Below are 17,701 nucleotides of genomic sequence, written 5' to 3'. Positions count from 1 at the left end.
GAAAAGTAAAGAACTCAATTAAACAAAAAATGAGCAAAAATAAAATCTAATAATCTACCTAGCGTGAAACTACCACAAATCAGCATCGATAAATTAATGAAACCCAAAACGAACAAAAATAACAATAATTAACCGGGTCAAACTCAAAACGAGCAGAAATTAACATAAGATGGGCGCAAAACCCCTATGCCTTCCCAAGGCCAGAACAAAATTTGCACTTCACTGAAAAAATACAAAATGAATGTGCAATGTCAGTTTAATATACATATACTAATATTTAGTAATCAAAATGTTAATATTATTTGACTTATTAAAGTAATAAAAGTAAAAACATTTACATTTTTGCAGTAAAGTAAAGTAAAGTGAAAAACTTGTCTTGTTGTTTTGTGAAAAACTGACAATGCATATTCATTTGTATCTTTTTCAGTAAAGTGTAAATGTTGTTCAGGCCTTGAGAAGGCATAGGGGTTTTGCGCTCAACTTATGTTAACTTCTGCTCTTTTCGAGTTTGACTTGGTTAATTATTGTAATTTCTGTTCGTTTTGGGTTTCGTTTATTGTTCGATGCTGATTTGTGGTAGTTTCACGCTAGGTAGATTATTTGATTTTATTTTTGCTCATTTTTTGTTTAATGGACTTCTTTACTCTTCTTTGAAAAACTTATTTTGTGGAAAAAGTTTTTAAAATTAATTAATAAAAAAAATGATGTTATACACAACAACGTCTTTATTCTCCACTTTAGATGTCTTCCTCTTCTGGTGCGTATAGGCAAGTGTCGAGAACAACTAATGCTGGTAGATCATTTGTATTCACTGTCTATTGATCTTGATTGACTGCAAAGTGAGGGTCATATTTTGTACAGTACAATGTAACTTCACTCTTATCATTTCTCTTTGTATAGTCAATGATGCTATTTGCATTCCTATTGTACAATTCACGTGTTTCAATTTTTCTATTTGAAGCAATATCACATACAGTGTTTTCAAATGGTGAATCACATTCTATAACATTCAAATAAAAATCAGTAAGCTTATAGTCGTAATAGCCAGTGTCTTCACAACGATGATTCTTCCTCCCAAATCAATGTAAAACCACGACGATACCAGTCTCTTACAGCCTTCAATTTGTACTGCATATCCTCTATGTACTTTACAGGGATTTCATACTTTACAATTTTCATCCTACTCATCAATAATTGCACAATTCTCACATGATGACCAACTGCCAAGGGTATAAACACATAGTGGACATACATAGAACATTTTTGTTACCAGTGTTAACTATCTCACAGCTAGAATGAAACTGATCTACGTTCACGGTTGCCACCCTTACCTGGAAGAATTTACTAAATCGGAGAGGAAAGATTTAATAGATCGCATCTGTTTTTACTAAATGCTGAAAATTTTTTTTTCCGCATGCGGCTACGCCACACGCGCACCATCATGCATCGATTTTTACTATAGGAGGATAATCAACATGATTTTCCCAATCTTTTTTCCTTTTTTCTTCTTTTTTTTCTCTTTTCCTTTTTCTTTCGTTTTCATAGTATGATTGAAAATTCAAGAAACCTACAAGCTCAAAAATACTTTTTTTGGATATATATATATATATATATATATATATATATATATATATATATATATATATATATATATATATATATATATATATATATATATATATATATATATATATATATATATATATATATATATATATATATATATATATATATATATATATATATATATATATATATATATATATATATATATATATATATATATATATATATATATATATATGTGTATATGTATGTGTGTATAGTGTATGTGTATGTGTATATATGTATGATGTGTATATATGTGTATAATAATATGATGTGTATGTGTGTGTGTGTGTGTGTGTGTGTATGTGTATGTGTAGGTGTCTGTGTATAGTATGATATAAAAATATGAAATATATAAGTGTGTGAAAAATATATATATAATATATATATATATATATATATATATATATATATATATATATATATATATATATATATATATATATATATATATATATATATATATATATATATATATATATATATATATATATATATATATATATATATATATATATATATATATATATATATATCACAAATCCAAGCGTCATTATAGCTTAGTTTTTAGTTGGTAAGATTTGATACACAGAAAGCTGATTTTGTCGACCTTTAGACGCCGGAAGTGAAGTGGTTGCTTATGAAAATAGGTGACTGCTTGTCTGTCTCTGAGACGGACAAGCAAAATTGTAAATTGTAAAATAAACAAGCAAAAATTGTAAATTGTCATATGTTTACGATAATTTTTTCCCCTGAATTCATGGAAAATAAAAAAAAAGTATTGTTTACTAATAAATCGTGACTTTTTACTAGTTTTTACTAGATTTCGGGAAATTTACTAGATCCTCTAAATTTACTAGTTTTTTTGCTAGATCTAGTAAAATCCTACTGACGATGAAAACCCTGTCTACGTTGAAAAAATTCAGACAGAGAGGGAAAAAAAGGAGTAACTATATGACGTTACATAACCTGTTTTGAAGAGAATATCATCTAGGTAGAATCTATGGCAATATATTCAAAAGTAAATCCATATATTATTTTGCTTTGTTTCAATAATATATCAATAAATTGGTAAATGTATTTGAGTCACGTTGTAAAAGTTGCATACAATAGTCCAATGACAGGGAATCATTTCCCTTTATATTGTCAAGTGTTCTTTGAGAAAATATTTTCCTTGGAAGAGATAACTCGAGAAAATCATCATCTAGAATCAAACGTATTTCCATAATCACTAGATTCGACATAATTCTCTCTTTCTCAAATTCATTCATTTTTCAATTGTAGCACTCTCACTGCTGACTTTTGGCTATCCACGATTCGTTCTACTTCAAAAATATTCGCTAACCTACTCAAAAATATAACATGAAGAAAGAGAACATTTTTGATTTTGAAACAATGCTATTGTATTTGAAGTCTATGTATATGCACTATATCGACTTTTGCAGCAAAGCATAATTGTTCCTCAAAATAAATTTTCTCAAAAATATAACTTTTATTCCATTCACTCATCCCAATCAAGACAAAGTCAAGATCCTCTCGTAATTTCTGCTGCATTGTTCAATACTCTTGTATCATTGCTGCTGCTGCTGCTGCCACTATCAACTTGTAAGTGTAAACATACCAGTCGCTATTGCAAATATATATATCTTGGCAAATAAAAAATGAGTATAGTCAAATTGTTCTGCTTAAATTCTATTCTCACAATAATATCAACTATACTGAAAATCCTTCCTTATATTAAATGTGGTTGCTATGAGCGGTTGGTAAGACCTCTTGGTTATTTTTAGTCTTTCCTATTTGGACTTCCGTTATCCTCATAAGGCTATTGTAAATCTAGGCAAGAATTCTCGAAAAAGTGGTCTGACCCGCTCGTATCTATTACTCGCCCTACACCTTTGGGCCTTTTAACTACATTGAAAAAAGGGCTGTCTTAAAATTTTGTTAAGACCCTTGTGGGAAAAAAGAGCACAAGAGAGGTCCTAGTAGCCCTCCAATTCTTTTTGGTCACTTAAAAAGGGCACTAGGGGTATTAATAGTAGCAGTAGAAATAGCAGTAGTAGTATGCATATATTACCTTTGGGTTGGTTCAACACATCCCTCAACATGCAGTAAAAGTCTCAGCTTAATACTCTAGGTTATTCCTCAGATATAGCTGTTACGCCCTTTTAGTAACGTGTATTGACATAGTACGTTTCGATTTAGTTCAATATCATCCTCAACATTCCCTGAATTATTCATCGTAATGGGCTTAGCTTCTTTAGTAGTAGCCAAGTAATAGTAGGAGTACCATCAGCAGTAATAATAGTAGCACGTGGAGAGCCTTTTTTTAGTTAGTTCAACATCCATCTCAACACGTCCTGAAAGTTTTGACTTAATAATCTAAGCTGTTCCTGATAAATTGCTCATACATCTTTTCGGCAACCTGAATGCACGCAGTATGTTTAATTTACATCCACATCCCCCCACATATTTTCTGTAAGTTTCACCTAACACCTTTAGCCTCAGTAAAAGTAGTAGTTCTAATAGTGGTAATACTAGTAACAGTGGTAACGTGTTCATAGTGCCAGTTGGTTACTTCAACACTCCCCTCATCATACCCTAAGAGTTTCAATTTAATGCTGTAAGTTGTTTCTAAATTATTGCTCAAATACCCTTTTGATAACATTCATGCTCTTTAGAGTGTTTCAGTTTACTTAAAACTCCCCAAAAAAGTCCCTGAAAATTTTACTTTACTACCATTAGCCTCATCGGTAACAGCAGTAGTATGCACATAGTGTCTATTGTTTTTTTTCAGAATTGGCTTCAACATACCCAGTAAGTTTCAACTTAATGATCTGAGCTGTTCCTGAGATATTGCTGGTACACTCTTCTGTCAATCTACATGCTCAAAATATGTTTTGATTTCGTTCCGCATCCCCCTAAACAATCCATGAAAGCTTCACCGTAATACCCTTGACTTCAGATGTACCTATAATTGTAGTAGTAGTATTAGTAGCAATATACACATAGTATATTTATTTTATTAATATTCTCCTCAACACGTGCTGAAAGTTTCAACTCAATACCGTAGTCGGGACCTTGGGCATTGTTGATACATCCTGTTGAAAACTTACATGGACATAGTGTTTTTTTCGTTCAGCAGCCTCGCAAAATTCCCTGAATCTTTCATCTTAATGCCCTTAGCTTTAGCAGCAGTAATAACAGTGTTAATAGTAGTAGAAGTAGTACTAGTATTAGCAGTAGCAATAGCTGTAGTAGAAGCAGTGACATGTTGTAAATATTGACTTTCGGTGGGCTCAACTTACCCGAAAACAAGTCCTATAAATTCCAACTCCGTGCTCTGAGCCATTCCTCTGATATATTGAAGTTCTGGGATCCCGGCGGGTTCACCGCCGGGCTCCGACACTTGGCATGTGGCAGGCTTCTATATATGGATTTTTATTGTTGTTTTTTTCTAATCTCAGGTGATTTGACCCGTGTCATGATCACACAACTTCACCTTTTCTTGATGTTATAAGCCCGTGTCTTTGCTCTTCATTGTAATTTTTGACTCGCTCAGATTCTCGGTGTCGCTTGTCTTCTAACCAGACGTGTCTTTGCTCTTCATTTTTGACACGTTCTAATTCTCATTTTTGCATATTTTTTAACCACCCATTTCTTTGCTCTTCATTTTTATTTTGACACCTTTTGATACTCGCTGTTGCACATCAACACATTTGTCTTTATTCTTTGTTTTGGATTTTGATTGCTTCAAACAATTTAGCGATGCCCTTTGATTTAAGTGATGGTATAGGTCTTATCTGATTTGATGGTCCATGCTGCTGATTTTATCATGTTTAATAGTTCAGATGGTTCCAAAGAATTATCATTCATAGTGATTGCAAATTTTTGTTTAATGGGTGCTCTTACCGAGATTATATAACTGGTTGCGTTCAAATCTGTAAGCTCAAGCTTGTAGCGAGTTGATTTTATATAACAAAATAATAAACTAATTTAAAAATTTTCTGGTATTTTTCAGGTTTGAATTAAAACGATAAAACTATTGCTCAGGCACCACAAATATTTTCCGTTCAAATAATAACTTCCGCGATTAAAAAGTTCAACGATTAAGTTTTTTTTTCATGTCTTAAAAAGACATTGCATGTACTTTTAACAAAAGAAATTGGGTAATAATGTTTTTGGACTATGAATTCTTCACCTTAACATCCTTAGCAAATTTTTGCAAATTTTCACCTTAATACCCTTAGCCTTATTAGTAATCATAATGAAAATAGTAGTGGCGTGCACAAAATGCAGTTTTGTCAATTGGTCATTTCCTAAATGTTCTGACTGAATTCCCTAAGCCATTACTTAGATACCCTCTTTTGAGAATCTACGTGCACAGAGTGTGGTTTGATTTAATTCAACTTTCCTCCAATACTCCCTAAAATTTTGACCTTCATACTTTTAGCCTTATTAGTAATAAGACTCATTATAGCTGTAGCAAGAGTAGTAGCAGCAGTTGTAAGATTAGCAGAATTAGAAGCATGCACAAATTGACTTTACATCAGTTGAACATCCCCCTCATCGTGCCCGAGATATTTCAACTTAACAAATTATAGCCGTTCTTAAGATACTGCCGATATGACCTTTTGACAACCGGCATGATTATAGAATACTTTCATTTAGTTCAAATTCTCCATTAAAATTTTCTGAAATTTACACCTTAATATCCAAAGTCCTTGTAGCAGTCAAAATACAAATATTAGTAGTAGTAGTAGAAGTAGTGGTGGGAGTAATAGTGGTAGTAGTAGGGTGTACATACAAGTTTCAACTAAATACTTTAAGTCACTCCTAATATACGCGCTTTTGACAACCCACATGCGCATAGTGTGTTTTTATTTTAAGATCATTTACTTATTGATAATGATTTGTGGGAGTTTAACGCTGGGAGAATTGTTTGATTCTATTTCTGCATATTTTTGGCTGAAAGAACTCTTTACTTTTCTTTCAGAAACTTATTTTGTGGAAAATGTCTTTTAATTTAATTTGTAGAAAGGTCACTAGAACTATCAATGTCCGACCGAGTGAACCCTTTGGAAGTTTTTACCACAAGTTCCATAGAAAGTACCTCAGTGAAAAAAGAATGTGCTTGCGTCACTCTTTACTAAGGCAGCGCTGTGCGCTGCCTATGATTTCTGTCCTGCTAGAACTTTTTTTTGTGTCAGCTACTTTCAGATTTGTTTTCTTTTATCCCTCTTTTATTTATTTTTTTCAATTGGTGACAACTGTTTCCATTTACACTAAGTCCTACTTTTAATGGGAATTTTGTATTTCGGTACACAAAATGTATTACGAGGAAACACAAAAACACCACAATATTGACCTTTAAGCACTAATGCAATCGCAAAATGTTCATATAAATAATTGCATATCAATTGATATCGTGTATCAATTCTGTAATATCAGTTATAACATCATACACAGATTGGAACTACAGAGGAATTCAATCCATCCTCCGCTGATAGTAGCGTTGTGCAAGAACACTCCATTGTAAAGCGCTATTGCATCTGGTTCTTCATATGGACATTGAAGCAAACGGTTAAAATATGTTGTCAGAAGAAATACGATTTGTAATTCTGAATAGCTGTTAACCACTTTTCTGTCAAATGTGATACTGACATTACATAAGTCTTCGAGTCGTCTCTTTGCAATAAGACAATCATTTCCCTCCATTTTCGGCCATAGAGATTTACCACCAGCTATGACTAGCATTGAAACTAGTGCATCAATATGGTCATGACTGACTTTACAGTGTTTGCGCCAATATAATATCGCACAAACAAATAGCTGAATTTTTCTAGGAAGTGAATTAACGATGTTTAATTCATTTTTGTTTAAGTTTAAAACTTTATTGAAAAATATTTGTCGATCTTTTGCTCGCAACTCTGGAATTTCTTTTAAATTAGGAACACTTCCCTCCTCTTCTTCGTAAAAGTGCATTAACATATCCTTGATTTCTTCTCCCTCTCTTACTTGCACAATAATTTCTGCACATTTACTACCCTTTTCCATCATTGATATAGTAGGATAATCATGGCTCAAGATGATTGCTGCAAAACCCCTAAGTATATCAAACGCTGCCAATAACGAACATGGCTCTTCCTTCTTTTCAACTACTGGTAAATACAAGAACTCATGCTTGAGAACAATCCGAAGGACCCAAGGAGGGAGCCAGTGTTGTCGACTAGCAGTCAAAAACCACTGGGGAAGTACCTCACCCCCTTTTGAACGAACCAAGAAAAGATGGTCAGTTTTATCAATAATATTTTTAAGGAGGGAAGTTTCAACGGGAATTGTTTTCCAATAGTAGTCAAGGAGCTTTGTTATATTGTCCTGCTTCTCTTCAACTACAGTTGATCTTATCTGTAATCAATAAAGCAAATGAATAGACAAGCAAATGAACAAAAGAACGAGCAATGAATACGAAGAGTTAGAATAAGAAACAGAGAGAGCAAAAATGCTAAAAATAAAAAAGGAATACCAAGGTATATCTTTTACTCTTTCTAAGGAGACGTTGATTGCAAATAGCTTATAAACAGAACAAAAATCTGATTATCAAAATACTGATATAAAATACAGAACATATAAAAAATGCTGAGTTGTTTTTCTTACTCTACCAAGAGATGTCCACTTCAACCGTAATCACACAATATATAAATAAGCAGTCTGAACAAATAAGCCTGGGCTTCCGCAAGACCCCTGACATAAAACAAATATTCGGGGATAATTCCCCTATGGACTCGTCAAAAAGAAAAACTTAAACATTTGGAATACATTCATGTGTTCTAAAATATTATTTCTCTTTTATTTTAACCCTTTCTGCATGAAAATTAACCATCCCTAAGGATTGGTCCGCAAGCGCAGGTAGCGTGTTTTAATATGCTGCTTCGCATTTTCAATCTCTCCCTCCACAGAAATATTTCCAAACCAATAACATTGGTCTTTCAATAATAATAATAAGAATTTATTTTCGCCGTCTAAACATGCTTGAATTTATGCAGAGGACTACAGAAAATGAACGAAAAAAAGTGAAAACTACAAAATAACACCCATTTGGAAAAGGACTATTATAAATAGCTCACTGAAAACTACACAATGATGCTCCTGAAGAAAAGGACGATGATAAATAGCTCACAATACTCATAGTAGCACAGAAAAAGATAATAAATAGCCCATAATAGCTCGATAACAAAAAGCTCGACCACTCTCATAATAAATAGCTGAGTATTAAGGATACGGTGACAGTAGTAGAAGCCCTTGCTATCTGAGACGAAGTGTATATTTGGGAGGCTATTGGACTCCGCCCAGAACTACAACAGAAGGTGTTTGACCTACTTTACAGATAGGCGTTAAAATTCTGTCAATTGACAGATTCCAAACTATTGACAGATTGAGTCTCCAGGAATTTGTCCCATAATTCTTGCATGAATATGGATATCCCGATAAATTCAAATGAGAATAACTATTCAAATTTCCCAAGAAACAAAGGGTTAAAACTTTAATCGCATACTAACAAAAGGTAAATCTGAAGAAATGGTGACTTCCTCAAGAAATACATATTTTTTAATTGGGTCGGATGAAATTGATTCTACATTTCTATAGAAAATCTGCATTAAGTGAGTTTAACGCGGAAATTTTAAATTTATGTGTGTGGTCGCTATAATACACAGCTATCAAGTGAGGAGTGCAGCTAATATAACATATTGTTTAGTATTGGGAATATGTATAAAGTCGAAATTAATAAACTCGTATACATTTTAGGCAATGATACGACAGTCATTAGTCATCCATACCCCAGCCACCAAGGACCCCAACCTCCAAGGGCTCCAAAAACCCCTCCCTCGACTTCTTAGCCCTTGCCCTCATTTATTAATGCTTTTTTTAAGTTATTTTTTTAACTTTTATTTTTATATTTTTTTAACATATAAATATTTGTCGACTTTCTTTACATGTCTTAGAATGGCATGAAATATACTTAAAAAAAAAACACACACACACAGTTAATATTTTCGAAATACAAAATGACCATTATATAGTTATATTACTCGTGATTTTTGCTATTAGAAAAATAATGTTTGAAGTAACACTTTTTATTCTTTAATTTGATTTTTTTACTTTTTTTAATGTTGTTTTATCGACGGTAATCTATGATTGCTCGTCAACACTACGTGGCTGTCACAGTGGTATTCTGTTATTGCTTATCGACACTACGTGGCTGTCCCAGTGGTACTCTATGGCTGGTTATCGACACCACCGTTTTAGTTTAAAGTTTCAGTTTAGAGCTTTAGTTTAGAGTTTTAGTTTAGATTTTTAATTTAGGCTATTAGTTTAGAGTATTAGTTTAGATTTTTTAGTTTAGAGTTTTATTTTAGAGTTTTAGTTTAGAGTTTTAGTTTTGATTTTCAGTTTAGAGTTTTAGTTTAGAGATTTAGTTTAGCTTTTAAAGTCTATTTTCTCATTTAAGCTTTACTAAAAATAAGAATACATTTGAAATTTAAATTCCGTCTTTGTAACATTGAAAAAATAAAAACATCTGTTAAGAAAATCTTCAATTGCTGAGACTTCTAGAAATTATTAATCATAACATATTAAATGTGTAGCCTACAGTTAACTTTTATTAATTTCTTCCAGTTACCTGGATTATTACAGTGATTTTACTTTTGTTTTTATGTTGATATATTGAAAAATTAAAGCCCACTGTTAAAATATATTTTTTTCAACATAACAAAAATGACAAAATGCTATTTCGAAGTCTTGCAGTTAGTGGAGGGGGAGTAGTCTGTTTGTCGTAATTTTTATTCAATTTAAGTTGGAATTGAGTAATTTGTCAATTTTAATCGTTTAAGAATTTAATTATTCATCTACATTAGTACCCGTTTCTATCATTCGTGGTGAGGTTATTTATATTTATTTCTGTTTGTCTTGGGTTTTAATTATACTTTTCAGCTATTACTGGTCATTTTAACATTTATTTATTATAGGACTTTATTTCTGCTCGTCTTCAGTTTAGTAACTCTTTAATTTTCATTGAAATACTTCTTTTATGGAGAGTTTCTTTAGTTAAAACCAAAAAAGATATAAATTTCTCTGCTTTGGATAATTTATCATTATTATTGATACACTTGAATCAGTAAGAAACAAGTAATTATTTTATAAAAATAAGAATCTAGCAACGAATATTATATTTGAATTTCTCTTGCTTTTCTTTTAAGAAACAAAAAAAGCTTTGATTTTTATTTGATTACTTTAGACTCTTAAGATTTCAGCAATGGAAGCGTTAGTTAGATATTTATATAGATTACTTTTCGGATTGCCGACTCGAGTGATTCCAGCTGCAACCACCTACTGACAGCATCTAGCTTTTTTTGGAAGCTCATATAGTTTACACGGCTCCTAGGTCTAACGAGGAGCTTATCGAAACACTCAAATCCACCGTAATCATCTCCGAGCAAGATGAGTAGTAAAGGCAGATGGTGACGATCCAAATTGAACTTGCTCAGGAGCTTGTCAATATCTAAAATCCTGCAGGCGATAAATTTCTGTCCCTTCACTTCAGTCGGGACGAATTGCAAGGAATTAAAGGTTATTAGCTTCAATCCATGAACAATAAAGTCTGAATCACTGCTTAGTACTGGACAATCCATCTCCCTGGCTAATGCAGCAATTTCATCATCAGCCTTATGATCATTCTGAATTATTTCAAAATTATACTTCCTGCAGCATTTTGCAAATATCTCCCGCGTAAATGGGGGATCCACACAGTCTTTAGACGCAGGGCTGCTGTTTATGACTGACTGTATTCTCTTCTCGGAACGTTGTGACCGTATCTTCTCCAATTTGCTTGTTTCAAGATCAATCCTACCATCAAAAACAATGATGGGTCTTATGCTACATTCTTGCATTGTTCTAGCAAATTTGTCACATTCCCGAAAAAATACACTATAATCCCCACCAAAGGCTTTATTGAGTTCTAGATTTTGTTGATTTGACAACCAGCCAATGATATTAAGAGCATCTACTATAATTGAGGTGGATGCTAGTTGATATTCGACCATAAATGCTCCATTGTTTCGTTCTATGTAAGACAGGAAGCCTCTAATACCCATTTTGGCAGCTGGGATATACAGAAGAACGAACTGAAATAAAAAACGTGGATTCATATTATTTATTTAAGAAAAGACTTTTAATTAGCCATTATAAGATTCAGTTATTGTTAAATATTCAGATAATTATAAGATTATGATAGTTTATCGTATCATATGCCAGAAAATTTCTGTCGATTTGAGTTTTATTGTCTAGGTCAATTTGAAGAAAAATTGCATATTTAAGTTTTGTTCAATCTTTTCGTAGCAAAAACTATTCTGACTTTCTATCTTAGACTTCGTTTTGTCACTACGGGACCCCAGGATAAAGAAAGAAGGAGAGGGCTGTAATAACTTCAAAAGAAAAAAAAATGATTTCTAAACCTTGCTGATTCATTTAAAAAAGGTCTTTTCTATTATTTTCCTGTAATCAGCTCGATTCCAACAGCCCTTGTTATCTTACTTTTAAGGGAATTAAATAAAAAGAACAAGTTTTTTCAACTGAAAATAAGGAGCAACATTAAAACTTAAAATGAACAGAAATCATTTCATACATAAGGGGGGGGGGGGTATTCCTCCGGAAACACATCGGTCTTGACGCTAAAGTTTTTAGCACTTAAAAAAAGCTTCTTACTGTTCTAGTTAAATGAACATAGTATTTCAGGAGTCGTTCTTACAGATTTGGGACTGAATTCAAACTTAAGCGTCTATTCTCTCTGACAGATTTGATACACTTGCACTCTTTTGATTTAGCTATATTCAAGGAGTGGAAGTAGCAATAGAAGTAGCCCCAAAAGTTTAAACATAATACCCTCAGTCGTTCTGGGGATACTGCTGAGATGTTTTATTAGCAGTCAGCTTACACACAGTGCTTTTTTCATATAATCTTAAGGCAAAATTTAGTTTTTCAACATAATAGGCGAATTGCATAACCGTGGGAGATTGACCAACGCAATAGCCCTAGAGATACAGTTACCACTTAATAATGTAAGCCTCTATATTGCTTTGTCACCCTATTGACAATCTATACATTCAGACTTTGTTTTGATTTAGTTTAAAATCTTCTTAAATTTTCCTTGAAAGCCTCGCCTTAATAGCCTTAGCTTGTGTAGTAGCATTTGCTGTAGTAGCAGGAGTAGAATTTGCTGCAGTGTGCAAACAGCACCCTTCTTTCGACATCCTCTTGAACACACGATGAGATTCTTAACTTAATACCATCAACTGGACCTGAAGCATTGCAGATACGTCCTCTTGACAACCTATGTGGGCATTGGGTTTTTCAATTTATTTTAATACAATTACAATAATGCCCCAAAATTTCCCCTTTACACCCTTAGGTTTATTAGTAGAAGCAGTAGCGCCAGTACTTAAAGTAGTAGCAGTAGGAGTAGAGTTAATTGTAGTAGTCTTAGCTCTAGTAGCAGCAGTAGTTTTAGCAGTAATAATAATAGTAGCAGTAGTAACAGTTGTAGGAGTTGAAGCAGAAGTATTATGATGCAAATATTGTCTTTTGGCTTGTTCAACATCCCCCACAACAAGCGTTGTTAGTTTTAATTTCATATACGAAACTGTTTTGAAGATATTACTGATACGCCCTTTTGATAACCTGCACACAGATGGCAGGTTATCATCCGTACAACAGAAATTTCCAGAAATATTCTCTGAAAATTTCACCTTCATACCCGTAGGTATAGCTGTAATAGTATCTACGGTAGTAGTATAACTACTCGACCTAATAAAATTAGCTAATACTATTATATTGTCAATTTGCTCTTTTTATAACCTTTATATTCATGTTTCTTGAAATTTTCATCTTAATGCTCATAACCTTACAAGTAGTTGCAATAGCAGTACTTGTTGGACCAATAGCAATAGTAGTGGTAGAATTGCAATAGCAGTAGTATTAGTAGTAGTGTGCACATTGTGTTTTGGTCAATTGATCTTTTTCTTTAAGTTTTCACTGAGAGTTGCAACTTAACACACAAATCAATTCTTAAGACACGCTATTTTGACAATCTAAATGCACATAGTGTCTTTTGCTAGTCCAAATTTGCCTTCAATATTCCCTCAAATTTACCTTTATAGACTTAGCATTAATAGTACTATTATCGCAGTAGTTTTGGTGGTAGTAGTGGTAGCAGAAGTATTAATAGCGGTAGTAGCATGTGCATAATGCCTTTTTGTCAGTTGAACATCGCTTTCATGATGAAAGTTTCGTTTTGACAAGTTAAGCTGTTCCAAAAATGATATTGATATGCGCTTTTGACACCCTTTCAACATCCTTTTCGCCTTAATACTCTAAGCCGTATAAGCTGGTGCAATTGAAGCAGTAGTTGGAGTAGTTTAGTTGCAGTAGTAGCATAAGGAAAAGTATGAGTGGTATTAATGTTAGTAATGGTATGCATATATTACCTTTTGTTCAATTGATCTTCCCGTTTAAGTATTTTCCGAAATTTTCAAATTAATGCTTAAGTCAGTTCTTGAGATACGCCCTTTCGACAATCTGCAAGCGCATAGTGGGTTTTGCTTTAGTTCAAATTCCATTCTGTTAAATTTTCACTTTCATATGCTTTCATTGTATAGCATCATAGTATTAGTCGTAGCAGTAGGAACGGTAGTAGCAGTAATAGTGTATATATATATATATATTAGCAGTAACAGTAGTAGTAGCAGCATTAATAGCAGTAGTTGCAGGTACACATCGCATTTTGGTCAACGGAACATCCCATTCATGGTGCCTTTGTAGTTTCCTCTTGATATGATAAGCCGTTTCAAAAATTTTGCTGATACGCCCGTATCAGCAATCTGTATACACATAGCATCTTTATTCTTCAAGTATCTTTATCACTATATTCAGCCTTAGTAGTACTCGCTACAGAAGCAGTAGTTTTAATGGTAGTGATAATGGTGCTGATGGTAGCAGTAGAAGCAGCAGCAATTGTAGTGGTAGTAGCGTGCAGATATTGGCTTTTTGGTCAATTGATCATCTCCCTTATAATTTTCTGAAAACTCCAAATTGATACACCCAGTCATTCCTGTGTTACAACCTTTTGATTATCCACATATACATAACATGTTATGATTTAGCTCAGCACTCCCCTCAACAGTCCTTGAAAGACTCATCTTAAAGTCCTTCGTCTTTAGGAAAGTAGAAGTCAATCTCTCATACCTTTTCTCAATAATATTTACTATATGTAAACAATGAGCAAATCGCATAACTAGCAGCCCTTGCCCTGAAGCCTCGTGGGAAGAGGGTTGATATCCCAAAACGTATCATTCCTGAACCTTTCAACAATACTGAAAAAAATGATTTGTCAAAACTTCGTTTGGATGTTTGTTTTGGGGAATGTTGGGCGTGGAGGGGGGTTTTCAAATTACTTTGACTCTTATAAACGGGACTATAACTTTCAATTTAAAATCAAATAAGACCCATCTAAATTTTATGCAACATTCCATTCCATAAGAACCTTATTTGCCACCACGGCATAACTGAGAACTCTTACCCAAGGCTCTTGGGTGTTGTGCCAATCCTGGAGGCATTGTTGTATGTTCTTTCTACTGTTTTAAACAAAACTACCATTGTAAAATTTCAGTAAGATGTGTTTGGAGAAAAGAGGGGTAATTGAGGGGAGAGGGCTAGTGGACCTCCATCGCTATTGACTCTTAAAAGGGAACTAGAACTTCCAATTTCTACCAAATAAGCCACCTAATAAAGTTTATACAACCATCCATTCCTTAAGAACCTTAAATGCCCCAGGGGCATAGCTTACAACTCAGTCCTCAGGCTCTGGTGGTTTCTATCAACCTCAAAAGCCTCGTTTTATGATCTTTGGTCCATTTTGAATAAAAGGACCGTCTCAAAATATTTATTGTAAGCATCTCGGGAAAACAAGGCGTGTTTTTGTGTGTTTAAGGGGGGGGGGGTGGAAGGCAGCTGTGCTCTGATCACTTTGGCTCTTAAAAATGACGTTAGAACTACTGATTTCCATTCCAATCAGTCCTCTCCAAAGCATATACGACCACCCTTTTATAAGAACCTTATATACCTTCAAGGCATAATTCGCAACCCTTGTCCTGAGAGCTGTAGTAATTCCGGACCTTCAACTACCATGCACCAAATTGTTATCTCTAAATTTTGTATGAAGGTGTTAAGGAAAATGATGAGCGTGGAGGGGGGAAGGCTGGTTGCCCTAAAATCACTTAACCCTAGAGGAATTAGTATTTATTATTTGGACTATTTTGAAAAAAATAACTATCCCAAAATTTCAATCAGATGCGGTTGGTGAAAAGAAGGGTTGTCAGGTAGGGGGGGACTAGATGCCCTCCATCACTTTTGATGGAGCTATTACATGGACTTACTATATGTTACAAAACTACTTACTTTCAATTGAAATAACTTTTTTTTTTAATTTATCTTACTAGGTTAAGAGTAAATGTACTTCTTGACACTTTCAAAAGAATTCGAAAGCTAGTAAATTGGCAAAGCTTGTAGTTCTTTTGTAGATAATAGCATGTTCATTGATTCATTCTTATGCAAGTCTAGCCCTTATCAGTCCTTTTTCCTGGCGATAAACCCATTTTTATTACTACTAATACTATTAACAACTCACTGCAGTACCAAACCACCTGAAGTTAACACAGCTGAACACGCTCTTTCTCCATCCCAATCTTTTAGAAGCCTTCCTCTTTACACCCTCCCAGGAAGTTTCCATTTCGCTTAAATCTTTCTTTATGACAACCTCCAACCCAAACCGTGGACGACCTGCTCTCCGTTTATCCCTTGATGGTTGGCCAAACAGAACAATTTTCGGCAATATGTCATTCTTCATCCGCAAAATCCACCCAAGCCATCTCAAACTTGCTTTCCTTATAGCGACGTATTATCCTAAAATGGATCAAAAAAAATGAATAGATATTTTATTCAATATACTCCAAATATCATATAACAAGGCCTTTGAGGTATAAACGAACCTCCAAAGCCTGGGAGCAAGGGTTGTAAGTTATAACCCAGGGGCATTAAATGTTTTAATGGAAGGGATGGTTGTATAAACCATAGAGGAGGCTCTTTTGGTTGAACATTGGAAGTTTTAGGTCCTTTTAAGAGTCATAAGTTCTGGAGGGAATCTAGCCCCTCCCTCCAACTATATCTCTTAGCCAAACGAATCTGATTAAAATGGTAAGATAGTAAAAAGCAATCCAAAGAACATATACAAATGCCTCTAGGGCTAATACAACCCCCAATGCCCTGGTGATAGGGGTTTAAGTCATACCCCGGGGGTATATATAACTCTCATAGAAAGGGTAGTCACATATATTTCCGATGAGGCTCATTTGATTTGAAATTGGAAGCTATAATGTCATTTTTAAGAGTTAAAAGTGATTTGAGAGTAACCAGATCCCCCCCCCCCCATCATCATCATCCCAAAAAGACATCCAGTCAAAATTTGGAGATACAAATTTTGTTCATTATAGTTGAAGGGTCCGGAAATTATGTCTTTGAGGAAGACATCCCCTCCCCCACGGCTCTCAGGGCAGGGGTTTTAGGTTATGCCTCGAGGGCATATAGCGTTTTTACAGAAAGGGTGGTCGCATATACTTAAGAAGGGACTCATTGGATTAGTAATCAAATATTCTAGGGCACATTTTAAAACTCAAATTGATTAGAAGGCTACTAGCACAAACACGTCGTGTTTCCCGAAATACATGGAATAAAAAATTTTGGACATTAATTTTGTCAAAATAGTCCAAAGATCATTTAACAAAGCTTATGGGTTTGGTACAAACAACCAGAGCCAGGGGGTACGGGCTGTAGGCTATGCCGCGGTCCATTTAAGGTTTTTTATAGTATAGATGGTTGCTTAACTTTAGAGGAGGCTCATTTGATTTAAAATTGGATGTTCTAGTTCCTTTTTAAGAGTCAAAAGTGATGGAGGACATTTTTAGTCCCCCCTCCCCTACCTGACAACCTT

General features: G+C 33.9%; 1 protein-coding gene across 5 annotated transcripts in view; it reads right to left on the bottom strand.

The window, feature by feature from the left end:
* Positions 1–6,888: 6,888 nt before the first annotated feature.
* Positions 6,889–17,701, bottom strand: part of LOC148949927 (single-strand DNA endonuclease ASTE1-like) — a 28,245-nt gene continuing 17,432 nt past the window's right edge. For 2 of the 5 annotated variants that reach the window (XM_089092006.1, XM_089092005.1), the window contains 3 exons: positions 16,343–16,617; positions 10,953–11,786; positions 6,889–8,013 (listed from right to left, as the gene is read on the bottom strand). In XM_089092006.1, the coding sequence (XP_088948132.1) occupies positions 7,057–8,013; positions 10,953–11,786; positions 16,343–16,561 (2,010 nt within the window). In that variant the 5' untranslated portion in view covers positions 16,562–16,617 and the 3' untranslated portion in view covers positions 6,889–7,056. Of the gene's footprint in view, positions 8,014–10,952; positions 11,787–16,113; positions 16,256–16,342; positions 16,618–17,701 lie in introns of those variants that run through there. The other 3 variants (XM_089092008.1, XM_089092009.1, XM_089092007.1) reach the window with 3 other exon arrangements.

This window comes from Artemia sp. Qi Xiang Cuo, chromosome 7, assembly GCF_049724085.1.
Source record: "Artemia sp. Qi Xiang Cuo chromosome 7, ASM4972408v1, whole genome shotgun sequence".
Lineage (NCBI taxonomy): Eukaryota > Metazoa > Arthropoda > Branchiopoda > Anostraca > Artemiidae > Artemia > Artemia sp. Qi Xiang Cuo.
This window is presented reverse-complemented; position numbering and strand designations above follow the sequence as displayed.